At 34.0% G+C, this 17,579-nt stretch overlaps 1 protein-coding gene across 4 annotated transcripts in view; it reads right to left on the reverse strand.

Moving 5' to 3' along the window:
* LOC131044822 (uncharacterized) overlaps nt 1-17,579 on the reverse strand; it is a 163,371-nt gene that overhangs the window by 60,057 nt on the left and 85,735 nt on the right. For all 4 annotated transcript variants that reach the window (XM_057978263.2, XM_057978264.2, XM_057978262.2 and 1 more), the window contains one exon: nt 14,092-14,181. In XM_057978263.2, coding sequence (XP_057834246.1) covers nt 14,092-14,181 — 90 coding nt within the window. The remainder of the gene's footprint in view (nt 1-14,091; nt 14,182-17,579) is intronic.

Here is a 17,579-nt window from a genome sequence, read left to right on the forward strand (position 1 = left end):
CCTATCTTCTACTCATTGATAGAGTTCAGTGAAAGCATCAATTCAATGACTCTATAGAATATTATTTGTGGATTGATGCTGATTTACGCACTTTAGGAGGTTTTCTAAAGGTGTGCAAGTTGCTCTGACCGAGACTGAGATGATACATGTGTAACACAACAAGGAAATCACTTCACAGGGGAAGAAACCATGAACTAGTTTTTTTTTCTTTTTGGCATTATTGTCAAAGGGGGAGAAGACTAAATGGAGAAGATAACAAAAAACCAATGACAGGGGGAGAAGACTTCAGGAGACAACTCAAGGATAACAAGAAAAGTCTAACAACAATCTGAATCCGAATCAGTTGGAACAAATCAAGTTGGTATTGCCACTTAAAGTTGGTTTTGCCATCAATGCCAAAGGGGGAGATTGTTGGCATTACAATAGAAAGGAGATTGTTGGCATTTCAATAAGGATATTGAGAAGGTTGTTGGAGATTATTGATATAACTGAAGAAGGATGATTATTGTCTTAATAATATTGTTTTGTCATTGATGTCAAGAGATTGATTTTGATTCAGTATAATGTTGCCATATCTTGAGAAGTATATGTTGATGAGTATTAGGAGGTCGGTAAGTGACACAGAAAGAATGTGATAATAAAGGGGAGAAATAAGTTATTCAATGGGCAACTATTACCGAGTTAGACAATGATGAGATCATGTTGTTTTGATTGTTTTGATATCCTATACATGTTGTTGATTATAAGTTTAATACTGTATTATGTCACCGAGCAAGGAACCTAGTCGGTAAACCCTAAGGTTATCGATATCGGTTAAATGTCTACCGAGCAGAGTTCAATATTAACCGAGTAACAACCGAGTTTTTATAGATGGCATTGGATGGATAAAAGCATTATTTAATGAAGGATGCTGATGAGCTGGAGTTGATCAGATGATTGGTTTGTCATGCAAGAAGTTTGTTGAGGATCAATGACATGGAAAATACAGGAGGAAGATCTACAGCACAGATTGAACCGCAATAACCTAGCACAAGTTCCAAGGAAGGAATGCAAGTTCCAAGGTGAGGTAAAACATTTTCAGATCGAAGAATACATTGAACCTAGTCAAGTTTAATGATCTGATGGCTAAGATTGATCATGGGAAATGTGATCAAGGAGATTAAGCAGTTAGAAATTGTTTATAAATAAGGAATTGTTGATAAACAAATATATGCGGGCAAATGTATGCACAATGATGCTACATGATTGTTTACCGAGCTCAGAAGCTTGAAGATCTGATTGAAGAATAGATTGAGAAGCCTTGCAAGCCCAACAAGGGACTAGATAAGTCTTATGACAAGATTGTTTTGAGCAAATAGAATCTACTTTAGCATTTCAGATGTGAAGTTGCAGATATAATTTATTACTGTTATTTATTTTGTAAGTGACAAAAAATCTCTTAACCGAGTGGACGTAACAATCTTATTTGTAAACCCTCTAGCAAGGTAACATTCTAAATGAGTGTTTGAAATCCTTTGACAAGGTCACTTCTAACAAAGTGCAAGAATCTAACAAGTTTGAGGGAAATCCCTTAACCGGGTCACATCTAGCAATGTGTTTGTAATCTTTAACAAGATTTGATTTTAACCGAGCATACTTTGGAAGGGTATATTTATTAGTGGGTTCGAAATCCCACAGTGGTTTTTCCCTTTTTGGGTTTCCACGGTAAATCTGGTGTTATATGTGTTATGATGTTATCTTTTCATAAGTTTGAATGTTTTACAGTTTTGGTTATGTATTCTGAAGTATAAGCTACCGAGGTTGAATCTGTTGAATATATTGAAGATTAAGTTTGTATGATTCACCCCCCCCTCCCCTCCCTCTCATCCTATTAACTATTAGCATCAGAACTTTACATATACAACCTTAGTGTGATAACGAGAGAAAAATGTTTTATGGCACAAACTGATGAAGTTTATGGCTTGGCACAAATCTAGATGAAATTCAGTTATGGCATAGAAGAATGGGACATATGAATTTGGGTAATCTAGTAAAGATCAACACCAAACAAGTTGTACTTTGATATTGTTAAAGGGTTTAGGGTCCCTTCAAAACCTATTTTTGCCTTAATCCAAAACACCAAAAAAGTTATAAGAGACATGCCAAAGATTGCAAAACCCTCCAACACTCTCTACAAGCAATGTCATCATAGAAAATAGATAAGAACAAGATTTAAGTCATATGTTTTAGTCAAATGTATGATCGAGGATGTACCATTACATTTCATACTCAAGGTTGTGATATTAGGAAAGAAAGCATATGAAAATTAGTTATAGAGGCAAGTAGAACAACATAGCCTATGCAACCTCAGTGTGATCAAGAGAGAAAAATGTTTTATGGCACAAACTAATGAACTTTAGTTATGGAATGGTACAAACATATGAAATTTAGTTATGGCATAGAAGAATGGGACATGAATTTGGCAATCTAGTAAAGATCAACACCAAACAAGTTGTAAGAGACATGCTAAAGATTGCAAAACCCTCCAACACTCTCTACGAGCAATATCATAATAGAAAATAGATAAGAACAAGCTTCAAGTCAAATTATTACTCAACAACAAGGCCATTGGGACTTGTCCATATAGACCTTTATGGTCCTACAAGAATTAAGAGTTTGTAAGGTGAAAAGTATTTAAGAAGTAGTAGAAGAAGAAGAAGACATCCCATTTTTATTGATGTCAAATGGGGAGAATTACACCTAGGGGGAGCATACAAAAAGGGGGAACAATGCAAGAAGAGGAAGAATTATATTCATAGATAAATTCCTCGTAGGGCCACCATAAAAAACAAAGGGGGAGATTGTTGGAAATATGGCCATTGATATCAAAGATTGTTGCCAATGATTTCAGAGGTTGTTGATGTATTATTTCAAGATTGAGATAATAGAAAAGTTGTCAAAGTGTCTTTGGTGTCAAAGTGATTTTATTGCTAAAAACTTAAGAGTTTTCATTTTCTAGCGCGGGGTAGGATTGAACCCTAACCCTCAAAATTGTTTTGACATGTTTCATTGATCAAAGTTCTTATTTGATGTTTGTTGAATTCTATTTTTTGGAAGAGGGACAAGGAAGGTGATCCTTGACCCTTGATTTGTGCTAGCTCCTTATCGGTAATTGAACTTGGTAGTATGAAGGACCAATTACCTAACCCCAAATTTGTCTAACCCATGGATGCTCAAAATTGGCACTTGATATGTGTTTGATGCAACTTTTGGTATGAGGGAAGAGGGAGAGCCAATGCAAGACCCTTGAAATAAATTGGATTTCAGCAATGGTTGACCTACATGATTAATGCTTAACGATTTCTTAGTTTGGTATGTATTAAGGGGTACTTTCGATCCCCTACCCCTAACGTAGCATGCTAAACTCTAAAAAAATTCTAAGGCTTTTTGGTGTAGGCTTTTGGGTATTCATTTTAGCAAGTTTCTCATTGTGGGGATGAAGTATGGATGAACCCAACCCTCAAAAGGATGACAAGGAACACATTTCTAAGTGTCAAGTGCTCTCCTTACCTTCGTGGATAGTGGTTGATGGTTAGTCTTGTTTTTGGCATGAATTATGAGCAACCCCAACCCTCAACTGACCAAACTAGCATAACATAGTCAAATTATTTTTTAAACAAAAAATTGGATAACGTGTTTTTCCAACCTTATGACTATAATATTTTAAAAAGGGTGTTTAACTTATAGATTTATTGAATTGAGTTTTTGGTGCCCAAAATGGGTATGTAAAAGAGAAGCATTTTTGGTGGTAAAGTGTTAAAATATTCCATCTTTTGAGAGTAAAGCATAATTAATGTAGAGTAGATTATTTATGATGCAAATAGCATAATATGAAGTAAAAGTTGATATCATCCCAATGATAAAATTGTTGGAGTAGAGCTAAATGCTCATCTTCCATTGAATAAGTAAATTTTAGAAAGCATAAGAGGTTGGTGCCTCTTTAACAAAGAGATTTGCATCTCTTGCTGAGTTGGTGCTCAACTATGGGCATTGGTGTCTCCAGTAGGTTTGTGCCTACAAAAACTATAAGAAGGGATTGGTTTCTTCAATGGGTTGGTCCTTGAAAATGTTGTAAGATATTTTTATCATTTTGTGAGGCTATCTTTGGATTATAGATACAAGTAGTCCTTCTTTGTTGTTTTCTCTTGAAATGGTTTCCACATAAATCTTTGTTCTCTCTTGTGTGTGATTGCTATTGTTGTGGTTATTACTATTATTATTTCCATGGTTGTTAAGTTTTGAATTAAGTTAAACATTTACCTTATACTAATTTATCCCCCTCCCTCTTAGTATAAATGTGTGTTCATCTTTAATTACACCCTCTTCATGGATTTTAAATATGATGTGGTTTGTTTTCTTTTTTAGTTTCATTATTTGTGACTTATAGTTTATAATTTGGGTATTTTCTAGTTATTCACTAATATTTTTAGATGTTGAATGGTGGAAAAGCTTTATAAATTCATATTTAAAAATCTAAATTTCAATTTTCATATATTTTCTATGTTTCTTTTAATTTTGTAGATTAAAATCTTTTTATTTTCAATAAATATTTGATTGAAGATGTTATAATGGTATTAAAGTAAATAAAATAGATGGAGGGTGAAGAAATTTTAGTCATTTCTTATTGAAGAGTGCAAACAAATTCTTGTATGCATTTCTTTTTAAAATGATTATTTTCATAATGTGGCATCAAATTTTACTTAATATTTTTCAAAATATAATATGTAGTAGTGAAACTAGGGGAAAAATATATTTTACTTAAGATAGTTTTTCCCTCTTCCAAATATCTCTTAAGAGTAAGGCTTGGCGTAGAGAATGATATTTGGTTAACAAAAAAGGTTTGGTTAAGAAAAAAGGAAAGATAAGGTTTGTGAAGTCTTGTTTTAAAAAAATTAGATGCAATGAAATGAAATGAAAGGAGGCATTGTTATAAATGCTTCAAACAATTTATAAGCAATAGAAAAAACATGGTTATATTTTTTCTTTTTTTCTTTGGTAATTTTTAATGTCTTTTAAATTTCAAAGATTCCACACCAATTATTTTGATCCATAATTCAAACTTAAATGGGTAAAAACTTAGACTTTGTTTTCTTTATTAATCATGTCTTAACAATGATATTTTTCAATATAAAGTTCAATATTAGAGTGGTTAAGATAAGTGCATAACATAATTGGTGAGAGAAAAGACTTGGGAACTTTAAAGTTTGCAGGTTCTAAACCCACAAAGTATAAGAAATATGGGTAGAGAAGGACAAAAGTTGCAATAATAAAAAACTGAATATATGTGCTTCTTTATTTTCAATCAAATACATCACACTTATATAGGAGTTTAATCTCCTACATTATAGGACACTCCCAAAATAACTTTCCCAAATATATTGAACTGTTTTGACAACTCAACACATTTGTACCTCTAATATATTAACCTACTTAACAAACTATAACAAACCTATTTATTTTTATGGATAATTATTATATGCATCCTATGATGTAATATACCTAACACCCCCCATATTGCATCATTCTCCAAATGGGGATAGTGAACCAACAATACTTGATGACCACATTCAATAGTTCATCATAAGGTATGAGTAGGGACATACACATCTACTCATGATAAGAAATAGTGGAACTAGCCTCACTATGCTTTGTATAACTTCATCCAAGGACAGGGACACACACATCTACCCATGGAACCAAGGATAGGGAATAACACATCCACACAAGGTATTACATCATGTTTGGATAGGGACAAACACATCTATCCAAAATCAAGGTCATGAACAGGGACACACACATCTGCTCATAGCAATTATGATTAGGGACACACACATCTGCTCATAGCAATTATGATTGGAGACACACACATCCAAACATAATCACAAACTCTTATGATTGGGGAAAAACACATCCAATCATTTACATAATCTCATGAATGGGGACAAACACATCCATTCACAAACAAACAACAATAGTGATTGGGGAAAAAACACATCCGATCATTTACATCATCTTGTGAATGGGGAGAAACACACCCATTCACAAACAATCGACAATAGTGATTGGGGAGAAACACATCCATTCACAAAAAATGAACAATAGTGATTGGGGACAAACACATCCAATCACAGATACAAACTTTTTATTTGATTTACAAAATATATTCTTCCTCACTTTTTTCGTGTGAGGGGTCTTTAGTAGCCACCCCATGAGGGCATTCTTCATCATCATCTATAGCCAATGCCTTATTTCTATTTAGCTTGCCATCAAGGATATCCTTGGCATGCTAAGTACAATTCATAACAATGTGTGCTTTCTTCTTGTAATAGTAGCACAAAATTCTATTATTGAAGAAACAATTTCCTTTTGATATAGAAGAACTAGATTTGGAGGAATGGCTAGGCCTATTTTTTCCATACATTACAATTTCCTCTATAGTTGAATTAATTTTCTTAGCTCCTAGGAACAATTGAATAGATGGTGCGAACAAAGTTGGTCCACTTGGTTAGGGTACCCATGCCCTAGCCAGTTCTTGTGTGCCTGTGCGTCTGTGGCGGGGTTATTGAGTGGGGTGTCTACATTGGGCGTGCAAGGGTGCACAATTTTTATATCTCTTGTCATTTTGTGTGTGGTGGCTATGTATTTGAGTTGCAGGATTTTGGGGGTTTTGGTGGGGTGTCTACCAGCTAGGAGTCGAGATCTTTCATCATTGTGAGGGTTTTATTTGTTTGTTGTCTCTATTGGTTTTTCTATTTGTTGTGAGTGGGAGGTCAATGTCTTTGACTTTGGTGATTGTTGATGTGGGGTGGCGTAATGGCCCTTCTATGAATGTGCATGCGAACCAATCAGGTTCCTTTTATGTTGGCAAGGGGTCCAAGCTTAAGAAAGTTAATGGCTATCTGTTGCAGAGCCAAGATCATCCGATGTTAGTTATCCCTCCTAAATCTGTTGTGGAGGACATTGCGTATTGGAGTAATCATGCCTTGATATATAAATTCCTTGGGATTCACATTTCTTTGTCCACATTGGAAGCTTGGATTAGGTAGACTTGGTAGGTTCAGGGGGATATGGAGATCATGTTAGCGACCAACAACTTCTTCATGGTTGTTTTTTCTAGTATGGCAGATAGAAATCAAGTTTTTGAGGGAGGACCCTGTTTTTACAACCGGGTTGGCTTATATATTAAACCATGGCATATGGGTTTTAATTAAGTCAAAGATTTTCCCTCGTGGGTTCCAGTTTGGGTTTGTCTCCCAAAGCTACCATTGGAATTTTGCAGAGAGAATATCTTACGCCGAATTGTTGAGTTAATTGGGAAGCCAGCTACAGTTTCTCAACAAAAGCTGGATAAAAAGGTAATTTTGTTATTTCGTATTTGTGTTGAGATGGATTTGAATAACCCTTTTCTAGATTCTTTAGAGATTTATTTAGGCTCGGCTTCTTGGGTTCAACAACTAGACTACGAGTCTCTTCCTTTTAGATGTAGAGTTTGTCATGAATATGGACATCTTCAGCATTAGTGCCCCCGAGTTCATAGACTTGCTACTCGTAATAATTCCTCTAAGCCACTGCATACAGAGAATGATAAGGGAGACAAAGGTAAAGCTCCTGATTCGGAAGAGGTTTTTGTAGGGGATGGATTTGTGTCAGTTAAACCTCACACTAAAGGCAGGGGCCAAAAGAGGTCCCTTAAGGACATGCAAAATGGGGAGGGTTTTAATCGTTTTGAGGTTTTGGCATTAGAGGAAGGAATTCCAATGGAGGTATCTTCTAGAGAAATGGGTATGGGATTTCCTGTGGGGGCGGGTTGCGATGTCTCAACATCTTAGGACCCTTGGTGCCTCCAGGAAATTTCTTGTGGTCAGAAGGTGCATAATCTAGATGACTTTGGTGTCGTGCAGGATGATGGTTTTTTTGGTAGATTTGGCCAAAAAGGTTTTGAAATCTAGTAAGAGAAAAGGTTCTTCTTGATCTTTGGGTTTATTGCAATAACCTCATAAGAAAATTTCATTAGAAGGGGGGCACAAAACGAATCAGGAAAGCTTCAATCAACAGGGGATTTGTTAGTGGAGTTTGGGTACGTGAAACTTATTTATTCCCACTTCTCACATTCCCTTAAATGATCATTTTTCCTTGGAATGTGTGGGGGTTGAATAGCCCCTACCATAAAAAATCTATTTGTGATTTGGTGGGTGTTCATTCTCTAGGTATTTTTTGTATCCAAGAGACTAAGTTTTTTGTTGATCTTATGCTTCAACGGGCTTCGACTATGTGACGTTATAGCCAGTGTCAGTGTATTGGTTCCTTGGGTTTTTGAGGCGAATTAGATCTTTTTTGGGATTCAGGCAAGGTTTCTCCTCTTTGGTGGTTCTCTACTCAGTCTTCTCTTTCCTTGGTTGCCTCTAGTCTAGAATCTGGTGAAATTATTCTGGTTACAAATGTCTATGATCCCATTGATATCCTGGGAAAAGCCCAACTTTGGTCACATCTTAGGTATGTTTGGTCTTGTGCTCCTTACCTTCCTTGGGTTCTTGCTGGTGACTTTAACTTTGTCTTGAGCTTGGCTAAGAAGAAGGGGGGTCTGGCCAGATTGGGTCCTTCTTCTGTTCCTTTTCAGGATAATATGGATTTTCTTGGCTTAGTTGATATCAAGCCATCTAATGGAAACTTTACTTGGACCAATCACGAATGTGGTGTGGATGTTATTTCAGAGAGATTAGATATGTTTTTGGTATCCATTTATTGGGTAGGGGATAGTGTGATTTCTAGTTCAGAGATCCTCAACTGGCATGGTTCTGATCATTGGCCAATAAAGTTTTCTGCTTTCTTTGTCAGTGGTCATAAGAATCCTCATTTTAAGTTTCAACTCATGTGGCTCCAGGAGGGTTCTCTTCATGATCTCATGGTTCAGTGGTGGCATGATGGGGGCCCTCCCTATGGTATGACTATGTATAATTTTTTTAAGAAGTTGTAGTTTGTGAAATACCAACTCAAAATATGGAACAAGTTGTCTTTTGGTAATGTCTCTCGAAGGAAAATAAGTGCTCAGGAGCACCTTGATGATATTACTTGCCAAATTAGTGATTCTAGTTTTATTGAAGCCTTGGGCAATGCTTAGTCTCGGGCCTTGAAGGATTTGGAGGAATGGGAGCTTCGTGAGGAAATATTTTGGATGCAAAAAGCTCAGATTGATTGGCTTCGGGCTGGGGACCATAAATTTGTCCAGGCTCATGGGTAGAGGAGTGTTATTTCTTCCTTGGTCAATTCTACTGGCATTCAGTTGAACTCTTTTCAAGCGATATCACGTGAGACATATTAGTTTTATTCAGCCCTTTTCTCTGATGATGTACGCCCTGCCCCTGTGGAGGAGAACTAGATTTTGGCTTGTATCTCCTCTTTGGTTACTAATATGATGAATGAGTATCTCATTCATTTGGTGACTTTGTCAAAACTTGAAGAGGTTGTTTTTGGTGTGGCTAAAGGTAAAGCTATTGGCCCATATGGTTTTCCTATTGAATTTTTTCAAGAGTTTTGGGACATCATTAAGTTGGATTTGCTACCGGTTGTCCAAGAATCTTATAGTAGCAAGCAAATGCTTTGGGCCTTGAATTCTACCTTCCTGGTTCTTATCCCCAAAAATGGGGATACTACTCAGCTTGAGTTCTTTAGACCCATTGCTCTTTATAATGTTGTGTATAAAAATATCACTAAATTGATTGTTGAAAGATTAAAAATTTGGCTTCCTTCATTGATCTCTAATGAGCAAGGGGGTTTTGTGGCTGGAAAACAAATTTTGGATGGGGTTGTTATTGCTTCTGAAGCCATTCATTCCATGGTAGTGTCTAGAGAGAGGCTTATGTTTATCAAATTGGATATTGACAAAGCTTATGATAGGGTCAGATGGAGTTTTTTGTGTCAGATTTTCCTAGCCTTCGACTTTAATTTGGAATGGGTCAGTTGGATTATGAGTTGTGTGATCTCTACTTCTTTGTCTGTTCTTACCAATGGGGAGCCTTCATAGTTATTTGGTGCTTCTAGGGGTTTGAGGCAAGGTGATCCTCTTTACTCTTACTTGTTTATCATTATGGTTGAGGGCCTTGAGCACTTCTTTAAGTCTTGTGTTTCTCAAGGTTTGATTCGGGGGTGGGATTAGGGTGTTGGATTACTTAAGCTTTCTCATTTGCAGTTTGTGGATGACACTACTCTTATTGGGGTTGCTTCCATTCAGGAGGTGAAATCTATTTAAAAAAATGTTGGATGTTTATTTAGCTGCTTCGAGCTAGTGGGTGAATGATCACAAATCTTCTACCTTATTTTTCAATACCCTTGAACTTATTCAGAGAAAATTGCTAATATTTTGAGGTTCCAAATTGGGTCTTTCCCGTTAATCTATCTGGGGATTCCTGTAGCTATTAGTTGACAACTAAGGCCCTTTTGGTAGGACCTGTTGGATAACCTACACTGAAAGGTCAACCATTCGACTCATGGGTGGCTCTCTACTACTGCTTGAGTTACTCTCCTCCAATCTGTGATTCAGACTCTTCCTGTTTACTGGGGTTTTGTTCATACTGCTCCTATGTATTTCCTTAAGGAATTTGATGCTTTGTCTCGTCAATTTCTTTGGAGTGATAATTTGCATTCTTCTAAGTGGTGCTTGGTTAAGTGGGATTACATCTATCGGCCTAAAACTGAGGGTGGCCTTGGCCTTCGATCTACGGTCTTGCATAGCCAGGTTCTTACATCTAATCTTTACTGGCGATGGTGTACCAATTAGCATCAAGTGTGAGCTCGTATCCTTTCTCATAAGTATTTAGGTCCCATGGATAGTTGGAATGTTTCTCACTGCTAGTTTGAGGGCAGGGGATCTGTGATTTGGCATACTTTGAAAACTAGGGCCCATCTTATTAAAAATAGGCTTTTTTGGATTTATAACAAGGGCTAAGAGGTTCTTTTCTAGTTGGACTCTTGGGATGGTAATCCCCCCATATTGTCTATGTACCCTCAATTACAACCTCTTTATGACATCCATGTGGCTTTTGGTTGGACTACGATTGCGCATTGTAAGTCAATTTAGACTTTTGGGCCGACTGTTGGGTATAGATGGAAGGATAATACAAATCAGTGCAACAGTCACACAAAGAAGACAACGTAATTATAGTTTAGTATGATTGCAGGGAAAGGTATGTTGACAGTCTATCAGTCAACACACTAGCATTGAATAATAATTGCCACGACCTCTATATACAGAGTCCTCAATAGTCTCAAACCTGAAGAAAGAAGGACAATGCATTCAATATATAAAGATGGTCTTAAAGCTGTCAAGGTGGCATAGCAATAAGAGAAGTTTGTTTGGTCACAAATGTATAGGTGCCATGAAGGGTGGTTGACATGAGATATACATTTGAATTTCAAATTTAAGCCATCCATCAGTAAGATTTGGATTTCAAATTTGAATTAGTCATCGATGCAACCCATGTTCAAATTTTAAAATGAGTTAAGGGGTCGCCTAAAGACAAATCCCTTGATTTAAGGAGGTAGTTGAGGGCAAATCAACAGTAAAACACCTAATTTGAAGGCCCCTAGGGGTTGTCTGTCAGTCAAGGGGAGTTTAGAATCAATTATCAACTCCAAACCTTCAGTTTTGACCCTAATTTTGAGGGGTTTTCAACTCCATCAGCCCAGCAAGACTATGAGCTCAAAATCACAATCAGTTGGCACCTAATTTTGAGGAGCGGTCAACAACTCGGTCAAAGGAAGCCAAGCATTTCAAATTTTCAAATGTTGGATCCCTTTTTAATATAAGTCCTTCTTCTCCTCTCATTCTTCTCTAGTTCTCAGTTTGGTCTTTTTGCTGTAGTAGGAAGATTTGTACTGCTGTAACTTATTTTCATATGAGTATTTCAGTTACATTGTAAGCATTTTGGATTTGTAAAGCAAGTTACTCCTTTTGTTCAAAAAAAGAAGCCTATTTCCTTCTCAATTATTTCTATTTTAGTGTTGTATGTGAGTAATTTGATAAGAGTATTGTGATTTCTTCTTGAAATCCTTTATTTTTGTTTCATTCCTTCAATGCTTGATATAGGAACAACATGCTATAGTGCAGGTCTATGGATGTGTTATTAGTATTGATGTATGAAATTGTGAAAATAATATTGTTTTCCTTTATAAAACATCAAAAAATATGAAACCTATCATATGAAACATTATTGCATACATGTGTTTTTTTTAGTTGTGAGCTAATATAGCTTCGTAGTTGAATATTTTTGTGAGTCTAGATAGTAGATCAAGTCCTTTCATATTATTGGTGCATCACCTTGTTAGCTAGTAATTTCAGTTTCAAGAGCATCTTTCTTCCCCTTTTCCTTGTCAAAGTGTTAGTATTTTCAACTTATCTAAAGGGAGCCAGCCCATAATCTGGAGATCTACTCTCACATAGGATACTCACAGTCCGAGAGTATTCCCATGTTGCACGAGATTCCAGATTTTCCATAGTTGCATTGGGTGCAAATCCCCGTGACAACAATAATTTCATATTTTCTATGTATTTGCATAATTTTGGGGGTATTTGAATATAAAACAAGAGTCATGTGTTGTTGATTTTTTAGTATTTCCTTTGCATTTCTATATTGCTTTTGTATATTGTTGAAAGTCAGGGGAGTACCCTAAATCACAAAGGGGGACTACTAAGTTTATATGATCCAAAGTGTTAGTTTGTGATTATATATTAATATTTTATTAATTTATTTGTCCAAGGTTAATAGTTTGTAGTTTAGTTAGTTTTAGTTAATGAAAATTAGGTAATGATTATTTGAGTGCTTGAAAATAAGTCTTTATAATTCCATATTTGACAACTGAATTTGAATATTCATACATCTTTGTTTCTATTTTATATTGTGGATGCAAATACTTTAATTTTTTAATGTATATTTTACCTTAGACCCTACACTTTTGAGCTTTCCTCATATTTCCTTTCTTTGTCCATCTTTATGCGTATTGTAGACCAATATCTTAGCCTTATCTTATGCCTACTAACACTTGCTTACATTTTTAAATTAACTCTAGCTAGTAGTCTCATTGCTTGTATTTGAGGCTTCTTTGAATATCTCCCATCCCTCTCTAGACTCTATAATCTTGAGAAGGCAGGTCCATATAATATCTAGCTCTTAGATTATTGAAGATACAAAAATGATCTTTCAATAGTCCCACTAAGTCTATTGAAGCACACTAAAAATATATCTCATCAAGTTCCAAATTAGAAGGCAAGAGAAAATTAGTTTCTTACAATCACTATCTTATAAAGAAGCTAGACATTCCTTGGGATCACATTGATAGACTTGAAGTAATTCCTTGTACTAGAATTGCACCTCCGTTGACAAGGGATCCTAAGATGAAAACTTATATGATTTATAATATTCCTATCTTAAAAAAATAATAATAATTAGATGGGTATTTTCTAGGAGATCTATCAAGGCATGGTCTCTACAAAGGATCTTACTATTTCAATTCATGAGCTCCTTGATAATAGTTTTTGCATTTAGAGTCTAAAGCATAAAGGTGTAGGATTCTTCAAGATCATTCAAACACTAATATTAGAGATTTCGAGGATGCTCATAAAAGTCTTCATACCACGATCAATTTAACAAGTGGTTTAGTGAGACAAATCTATTGGTAACTTTTTTATAGAGATTAGAGAGATATGAACAATACTTAGTCCTAGATGTTAATTTAGATTACAAATTTTATATCTACTCAAACTTATGGTCAGTACTATTTCTTGTATAAGCTTTTTTTTTTAAAAAATAAAAATGTATCATTTTAATTAAAAAAATTAACTTTAAAAAAAATTATTATTATTTTATCAAAAATAATTTAAATTTACATGGTTAATGTTGTAGCATTAAAGTTAATAATTTTTAAATAAAAAATATTAAATTTACATATAGTATGATATTTGATCAAAATGAATAATTATAAACACAAATTAAGATATAAATGAATCAATATATAAATTTTCCTTTGAGAGATACTAATAAGAGAGGTTAAAAGTCATACCTTTGTCATTAATATTTGACTTTCTTGATCGTGATTGCAAAATACGTTGATATTTTGCACGTGACTTAACTCTTTCGTCTTTACGAGAACCTGCATTTATCATACACATTTAAACATTTTAGTATTATTATTTTAATAAACATAATATGTAAGCTAAAATAACCAAATTTTATCTTACAAAGGAAATAAAATAGTTTATAGGTTTCACTTGTGCCTATTATTAAAATAAATGATTTGTTGTGATTGTAAAATATGTTGTAGCTTGAAGGGTTTCTTCATTTTTGTTTGTTTAATTTTTTTCGCATTCATTATATTATATATAAACACATTCATCAAATTAGCAAATCATAAACTTTGATATAATATTCAAAATATAAACAAGAAGTATAGCTATGTTAAAGTGATTTTGTTGGTATTATCTTATTATTTTTAATTATTTCTAAAATATTGTGAATACTAGCAAAGTTTAAATGACTATTAAATTGGCATTGATTTTGTTGAAATAATCACAGGAATTGATGATATTTTTAATTTTTTTGGAAAGAGAATATTATAGATATTAATCTTTCTAATAATGATCAAAATTGACTCTAAGAAATTAGAAGAGGAAATATAATCATTTACAACATGATGAGCTTAAGAGTAAACTACAGATAAATTGGTTCTTCTGACCACCAACAAGTTACAAAACATCCTTTGAAACGAAGCTTAATAATACTCTTGAATTGAATCTAAAGGTAAATGAGTGAAGATCCTAGAGTTTTCTTATCGAAAATAATGTATAGGAATGATAGTAAAGGAAAATAATTCAATACATGTTTTTAAAATATCGAAATTAAATGAATGAATAAATCAATTAGACATAAGTGAACACTAAATATACAAGTTGAGTATGAGAATGGAGTAAAAATTGAGAAATAATTGAGTATGCTTTTAGAAATAATTAAGTTGAGTATGTTTTTTATATGATGACGTGTAAGTGTATTAGGATAATTCCCTTTCATACACATCCTTAGATGCATAATTAAAACTTTTAAGCACCCATTCCAATAATTAATGGTTATATCCTAGTACTCTTAGCTTAAAAAGGTAATTGTTTAAAATTTTGTAAGACGACAACTTTATTGCACAAGATTCCTTTCAAAATACATGATCACCATTGTGAACTTATCCAAGATAATCATAGAAGTTGTAAATAAATAGATGTGTCATAATTAATGTTCGATATGAGTCTCGGGTTAGTGTGTATGTTAAAATAGTCAAATTGTGTGTTAAACTCATGCATCAACGACATTGAACTAAAGTGACTTAAAACAAAATGAGAAAAGTGCAAAATACATTCTTTTATATATATATATATATCTTAGAAAAAAAGTGATGTATTATTTTTGAGAAATAGTAAGCCAATCATATCCCAAGGATAAATAGAAAAAAATCAAAATCTATTTAGCTAAAATGTCAATTTTCTTATGGAATCCAACATTTGGTAGGGCTATTATACCATCCTCTTTGAAAATTCACTTAGATAATGTGTAACTAGGGATGTTATAAATGGCCATGTAGGAAGAAATTTTAACTTGCCATTGGTTTTGAAATATCTCTAGGTGAATTTCTAAAAAAATCTAAGGCTGAACTCAAATTCTTATTGTCTTTTATATTGAAAAAATTTCATTAAAAATTAGATAGGAAAAAAACCACTTCATAGTAATTAGTGCCCTAATAAAACGATACAATCTAATCAAATATTTGATTAAAGGCTATCGATTTATGATAAAAGTTCAATTAGATCGATTTAAACATTTATTCTTCAATAATAGGCCTTGAACAATCCATGCCAAGTTTAAAGGATATTATGTGCAAGCCTAGATGCATGGACTTGGTGTAATAGAATATGTATATTGCCATCATCATGTAAGGTATATCTAATTTTTTGAATGGAGGAGGAGCCTTCCATTATTAGATTCTAATTGAGCAATATGATATTGTATCTATTCTAGTTACTTTGCTAGTTGTTGGTTGGCCTTTGAATTATATTGTATAAATGTGGAAAGTGTCGTGACTTGAAAAAATATGTTAGAGTAAAGCACTTGAGTAATAATTTTACAAAGGAGAGAACAACTTATCAAATATTATCTTACATGTTTTCTTCCATCTATGATAGTTATATATATTATAGATTTATGTAAAGCATTTTTAGTAGTGCCAATTCTTAGTAAAGTAGCTATCCAACTAGGTGTTTGATCAAACACACTTGAGATACATATTGAAAACTTTATTTCAAATCAAGGTGAGAAAACCTGTATTTCATTAAAGTGTATTTCATGTGTTGAGGTAACTTATAGAATGGATAATAAAAAGGTCTAAATTGTAGGAATCTTATGCATTATTCAATAGAAAGTTTAAAATGTAAGAGTAAGAGTTTCCAAACCAAGACTTGAGTGTTAACATTTCATTGAAATTTCATATGTTATAAATCATTCGTACCTAAAAGGTATCATTATAATATCTATAATTTCACTTTACGTTGAGGTGAGGAACAAGTTGGTAAACATGGTGAAAAAAATGGAGGTATAACTATGTGAGAGGTAAGGAGGAAAAATAATGAAAAGAAAATCAATGCTAGTATAGAAGGAAATTTCATTGAGTGAGAGTGAAGAGTTAATGAACATATTAAGATATATAGGAGAGATAGGTAAATTCATTAGCTACTTGTCCTTAGAGGAAAGATTAAAATGAGCAAACATATTGATATAAGGTAAGATCCAACAACATGTTATCCATTTGAATAATCTCATTCCAACATACAGAAGAACTTGGGAACTTGAGGCCATGTCAAAGAGAGGAGAAATTATAATATATAAAACCATCCATCCATTTGTAAGATTTTGAGTACCTTCACCTCCTCCTTATCCTTCTCCACAAGTGTTAGTGTCTTCTCCTCCACTACATGACAATATTCTGAAACAACATATTAGGGAGGAATAAGTGATAGTCGAGGAATTACGAGAAGGATATAGGCAAGAAGAAGAAGAAGAAGAAATAATTGCAAATATTCCTTAAGGATGATATAGTCAAGGGTTCTAGGTTAGTGTTTGAGGAGGGAGATAACACTCCTCAAGTGTTGAATCTTTCACCTCCTCATTCTCCAAGAATTTATTTATAAATAGTTCCTTCTCACCCTCCTAATCCTCCTTTTCCCTCTCCTCTACGACAACCAAGTCCACCTAGAGAAAATAAAAGGGAAACATCTCCTAACGATTTTGGATTACTAGCATGGTTGATCTCTACTATCTAGAAAGGGTAAATAAACTATAGGCCTATTTTAGGTTAGTTGAGTGGTTTAGGGTTGGCTTGGATTTATGGTATCCAAAAAGGGCCAACTATATTGAAATGGGAATAGTTAGGTGAAAAAGTGTCTTAAAAGGGATGGTTGATGGTGACCACCATGCCCTTAATGTTAGAATAATAATTTCTTATATTGTTAATGG

This window comes from Cryptomeria japonica, chromosome 8 (genome assembly GCF_030272615.1).
Source record: "Cryptomeria japonica chromosome 8, Sugi_1.0, whole genome shotgun sequence".
In the NCBI taxonomy this organism is placed as follows: domain Eukaryota; kingdom Viridiplantae; phylum Streptophyta; class Pinopsida; order Cupressales; family Cupressaceae; genus Cryptomeria; species Cryptomeria japonica.